The following is a 6,000-nucleotide window of genomic DNA, read 5'->3' as shown; positions in this document are numbered from 1 at the left end:
ATAGCATTGCTGCAGATAATCCAGCTAAACCACAGTAAATAAATGAAAATCATTCTAAACATCATCCAGTCATTCGGAGAAGCCACTACTGAGGCATTCATTGGAAACCCTGAAGCAATACAGCTTCCTTTGATTCCCATCTGGACTTGGGCAGAGCTTCTTTCCTGCCAATCAGTTAAGAGTACATAGACTGGGGTATCATGCAGACACATTATCAGGCAGATAAGTCGTGTGTTCCAGGTGTTTATATGCAGCTCTTTAAAACCACAGAACAGCATTAGTATTGTAAACTGGAAACACATTAACACTGATTTATTTAGTAGACAGCATATTAAATAGAGGCAGCAACTCTGAGTGTTGCTGCAGCATTTTCAATAGCTGTAGAAGCCACGGTGATATGATGGTGGACAAAGTTCCAGTCCTCTTTCAATCCACTGGAAATTGCCTTCGCATAAGCATCAGCAATGCCTGGAAATGTGACCACAGAGGAACTTCGAGAGGCCCAGATAACATGGCTGTAAATAGAATAAGTCTTCTGTTAGCAGAACACAGTAAACTTTTACAAATTTCACTTACTGGCTAACCTATTTCAAGTCAATGGTACATTGGTTTGCCACTTTACAGTAATCAGAGCATAGAGCACCAACATAGTAACGCAGATTGCCCATCTATAAATCTTTAAGTGGCAATGTGCGAGCAGGCAAAGAAGTGCTCAACTGTAATTATAAAAAAAATAAAGAAGAAGGGGCGCTTTGAGTCTTCTACCAAAGTAATACAGCGCTGCTGTTGGGCAGGTCTCACCTGATTCAGATGTGGCTGGCACAGCGTACGCAGCCTCAGCACACTTGCGTCCCACTTGGCCGAGCCGGGGACCAGGCTCACACACGTAGGGGCGGATGTGACGTCACGTCCCGGCGTCCTCCGGGGTCTGTAGTAATGGAAACCAGGACGCTCACCCGGCGCTCACCCGATGCGTTTCACGGAGGGTGAGCCTTCGTGAAACGCGTCGTTTTAATAAATTGTACTTTCCCAGTACTTTTATCTTTGAATGCACCTCTTTTTTCCATCCATACTCCGGAGTTCCGTCCGCAGCAGCATATTGGATAGTTTACTTCCGTATATCGCTCCCCGGGTGAGCGTCCTGGTTTCCATTACTACAGACCCCGGAGGACGCCGGGACGTGACGTCACATCCGCCCCTACGTGTGTGAGCCTGGTCCCCGGCTCGGCCAAGTGGGACGCAAGTGTGCTGAGGCTGCGTACGCTGTGCCAGCCACATCTGAATCAGGTGAGACCTGCCCAACAGCAGCGCTGTATTACTTTGGTAGAAGACTCAAAGCGCCCCTTCTTTATTTTTTCTCTATAGTGGTTATACTGGGAGCAGCTGAGCATATTCGACAGGGGCCTGATCGCACCAAGGGGTGTCATCCACCACCCTCTCTTTGCCAACTGTAATTATGTCACTATTTCTATATAAATTTGCTATGTAGAGATACTTTTGCTAAGAACATTTATTTGCTAGGGGAAGTGGAGATACAATTTAAGGCTTTATTCACATTATAAATTGCAAGCGCTGAGCTATTTATTGAACTTTTTAAAAGTGCTTTTCCCTTAAAGTGCTTGAAAAGCGCTTTTGCTGAGCGATTACAATTTTAACTTCCTGACGTTAGTCAGAAAGTGAACTCTTTGACCTGGAAATGAATAAATACAATGTGCTTTGCGATTTCCCTATACCTTCTATTGAGCCAAAGTGCTCAGAAAATGGTCCATGTAGCGCGTTTGCGATTTTAATAAAATCGAAATGTGCACATGTGAACAGTCTCATAGGAAATCATTGCACAAGCAATTTTAGGGCAAATTCTAAAATCACCAGCACTTCAAAAAAATAACCGTTCATAGGGCCTGATTCACAAAGCGGTGCAAACTGTTTAGCACGGGTGTGCTAAACAGCACGTAAAGTGCATTTCGCTGACTTTTGCGCGCACAAAGTGGCGCGATCGCGGCACTTTGCGCGCGCAAAAGTCCGCGAAATGCACTTCACGTGCTAACTGTTTAGCACACCTGTGCTAAACAGTTTGCACCGCTTTGTGAATCAGGCTCATAGTGTGAACCAGCCCTAAATACCATGGCCATACTGTATCGTCTTCTTTGTCAGTTAAGATGGCCACTTGTTGGGAGGGCACTTTTGTTTTTAAATAGAAAAAAAACAAAAAACAGTTCACCTGCAACATTACAAATGCATTCACATAATGTACAACAGCAACTTTTAGGGCTCAGACACGCTATAAGCACACACTATAAGGTAAAATCTTATGATTTTTGTGCGATTGTGACTTTACATCGATTTTAATGTTGTCAATGGGAGTGTTTTTTAAAAAGCTCACAGAAAGCTCTGGGGGCCAATAAGCGCTCAGAAAAGCGCTTATAGTGTATCTGAACCCTTAATGTATTAGTTTTTAGATGATGAAAAGATAAATCCATTTTTACACCCAGGATTTCTTAAGAAGCTAATGCACATCTTTGTATGTCAGTAAGCAGGGATAGATGTACGGTAAGTGCCAGGAGCCTATAAGCACAAAAATCACAGCCCCTTAAAACTCGCCCTTCAAACAGGCCACATCCTGAATATCATTGCTTGCATATAATTATTGTTACTTATATAGCGCTGAAATCTTCCGAAGCGCTGTACAGAGTATATTGTCTTGTCACTTAGCTGTTCCTCAGAGGTGCTCACAATCTAATCCCTGCCATAGTCATATTTCTATGTTTGTATCGTGTAAGGTATAATCATAGTCTAGGACCAATTTAGGGGGGAAGCCAATTAACTTAACTGTATGTTTTTGGGATGTGAGAGGAAACTGGAGTGCCCAGAAGAAACCCATGCAGATAGTGCCTTGGCTGGGATTCAAACCGTGCACCCAATGCTGCAAGGCTAGAGAGCTAACCACCACGCCACCATACCGAGGGGTAATTGCACACGCCCCTCCCTGCTGAGACGGTTACTTATAAACGGTAAGTAACTATTACGGTTACAATAAACAGCAGCCAAAAATTGTAACAGGTGCCCAGCTGTCAGTGATGTTGAATAGTGTGTGAGCTGGCGGCAACTAGCCAACTATGTAAAACTGTTGCCTCTAGGCATATGCCCACGTTTCCTAGTAATACATTTTTGGTTGACATTTTAAGTCTTTCTGAATATATGTAGAGACTCAAGCATGTGTAATTTTGAGTGTGAGCTGCTGTCAAGACACTGACGCATCTTTCCAGTGTATGGGAACTATAGAGATTTCTGAGAGCAAGAGGCTCCCTGCATACAAATTTGTATTTTTTCTTAGATAGAAAGTTATTAAAAATATACACGGGTATAAGTCAGACAGATTATACTTAACGCCACTACAATTATGACCAACACTCTCCATGTGGTGATATACTGTTTATTTTAGAGTTTCACTGTGAAGCCAGTGTTTCGAGATCTCACAGATCTCTTTATCAAGGCAATTATTGGTCTAAAGGTGGCCATATGCAATACAATAAAATTATCTAATTTTAAGGCAATTTGATAAAAAAACGATCGATTGTCTCAAAAAATGTAAAGGTTTTTATTTTTCTTTTATTGATTTAAGTGAGAAATCCCATCAAATTTCCCTTATTTTTTTTTTTTCTATATAAGTCGATTTTAATTTAGTGATGTATAGACCCAAGCAATTTTTTCAGAGTTTTTACACTGAACACATTTTCAAACCAGAAACATTGATTGTAATTTTTGTATTGAAAAGATGGGACCCAATATAGGGACTCATCTGGCTATCTTTTCCAGGGGGGTAATATTGGGGTCACATCTGAATATTTATACTGGGGGGAATGACAATAGCAATCTGGGGGCACATCTGACTATCATATACTGGGGAGGAGTTATACTGGGGGCATATCTAGCTAACTATGAGGGGGGCTAATACACGCTACCTATACTCCCGGCCACGGAGTGTGCGCATGACAAGGCCGCACATGGGCAGTACGCCCCGGAGCGGAGGACTTTCTATGGGCAAATTGCGGAGGTTCCAGGTGGCGCAGAAGGACATCAAGGACACCGATCAGCCTGGAGGAGGCTGGAGGAAGCCCCAGGTATGTATAATTTCTTCCTTTTATGCCATCTCAGGTTCTCTTTAAATATGAGACTCAGTTCTATGTTATATTTTCCTTAGTAAAATACATACAATTAATCTCATACGTTGATTTTCACTTCAGGTGTGCTTTAACTTTTATAAGGCTTATAAAGCTGTACCTGTAATAAAGTTTGTCAGGGAAAGCATAATGGTTAATGAAGGCTCGCTCCAACAACATTAGCTGGTCATTGATCATTCGGACCTTAAGAGGACTAGAGAAAGAAAACATGAGTTAACCAAGATGTTCTTTTAACAGTATTTAAAAAATAAACAAAACGTGACCTCAACCTGGAAATCATTTCTGAAGGTATTGATACCTGAGGGCTGCATTGGAGCAGTGGCGTAACTACCATAAGGCTGCAGGTGCTTACAGTACCGGGCGTAGCCATGGCTTGGGGTGGTGCTCAGTCACTGTGTTCATCTACCTCGGACCTTTTTTCATAGTTTGGGCAACATTCGGGAAAATAGCAGCAGGCAGTGCAGGGGACTGTACTACTTCCTGCACTAGATGTGGCACCCCTTCTTGTCCCGTGGACAATTTTTCTCCTTGCTCTCTACACACAGCCTGCCGTGAGTGAATGTGCAGAGCAGCAGGGTGAGTAGAGAGAATGATTTCTGTACTGTAGCTGGGACATTAGCAGGAAGAGGTGGCAGGATGTGTTTAGTGCTTCAGAAGTTGCCTGTCATTAGTAGCCTTGTGCAATGACTGCTGTAATACCAGAGTGCCCTAGACTATTGATTATTTATCCTGATCAGAGTAATTAAAAATGCAGGGCAGTCTGCTGTTGCAGAAGCCAGTAATACAGGTGCTGACAGCCGACTTCTGTAGTGAGCAGAGAAGCAAGCTTCAGGTAATTTAGATTAGCTTGATTACAGGTAATCTTATCTCTTTTTCCAGCTCCCTCTCCCACCCTGTTGTCTTCCTCCATGACCCTTTCCTCTCTTCAGATTTAGTGGCTTCTTTTAACAGTATATCCCTGCCAAACAGCATTGGGGATGTCTGCAGTCCTGGAGAGAGTCCTTCCTGCCATTTGTCCTCTCTCACCAATCTCTCTGTCTTGTGCCTCTACCTCTTTAATCCTTCTCCTCCTATGCATCCCCCTCTTTCATATGTCCCCCTTTTCTGACTGTCCTCAGAGGAGCTCACAGTCTAATCGTACCATAGTCTAGTCTAATGTCCTACTATATTATTATTGTGTATTTTATATAGCACTGACGTATTTTGCAGCACTGTATAGAGTACAGAATTTCATAACGGTTAGCTTCAGGGCTGTGGACCAACCAAATTACAATACATGATTATGCATAAGGAACTCTAGCTGCTTTATACATATGCTTTTGGCTAAACTGACATTCTTAGCAAAAGAGTCATAAGTAATTAGTGGTATAACAACTAAGGGGGCAACTTCTACACCTATGGTAGGGTGGGCATGGACTTCTTCCTTCTCCCCCTCCTCCAGGACCCCCCTTCCCATGCTGCCCTGGCAGCTGTCTCTATTCCTACGTTTCCCCAGAACAGCAGATCAGTGCAGTAGTGCTGCTTTACCTTTTCCAGCATTAGGTTCCCCCTGTGCTCCCTCTGCTGCCCCTTGCTCTCCTCTGCCCCTGTCTTGGACATCTGTACTTCATATGAGGTCACGCAACATGTAGAGAGACTTTGGCCAAGACAGAGGTGGAGCAGAGCAACTGGCTGCATGGAAGAACCCAATTCTGGAAGAGGTAAAGCACTGCTCTGATCTGGTCTGGGGAAAAATAGGAAGCCCTGCACTTGGGTAACTGTATACAGTGCAGATGAGTGTGCTTTAGAGCAGGAGTGTCAAACTCAATCCAAAAGGGGG

At 43.4% G+C, this 6,000-nt stretch overlaps 1 protein-coding gene across 1 annotated transcript in view; it reads right to left on the bottom strand.

Annotated features, from left to right (window-relative positions):
* NAALADL1 (N-acetylated alpha-linked acidic dipeptidase like 1) overlaps positions 1 to 6,000 on the bottom strand; it is a 69,149-nt gene continuing 63,149 nt past the window's right edge. Inside the window, exons 18-19 of the mRNA XM_068261613.1 lie at positions 4,282 to 4,374; positions 1 to 515 (exon numbers count right to left, since the gene is read on the bottom strand). Of these exons, the coding sequence (XP_068117714.1) occupies positions 332 to 515; positions 4,282 to 4,374 (277 nt within the window). The 3' untranslated portion in view covers positions 1 to 331. The remainder of the gene's footprint in view (positions 516 to 4,281; positions 4,375 to 6,000) is intronic.

Source organism: Hyperolius riggenbachi, chromosome 11, assembly GCF_040937935.1.
Source record: "Hyperolius riggenbachi isolate aHypRig1 chromosome 11, aHypRig1.pri, whole genome shotgun sequence".
In the NCBI taxonomy this organism is placed as follows: Eukaryota; Metazoa; Chordata; class Amphibia; order Anura; family Hyperoliidae; genus Hyperolius; species Hyperolius riggenbachi.
This window is presented reverse-complemented; position numbering and strand designations above follow the sequence as displayed.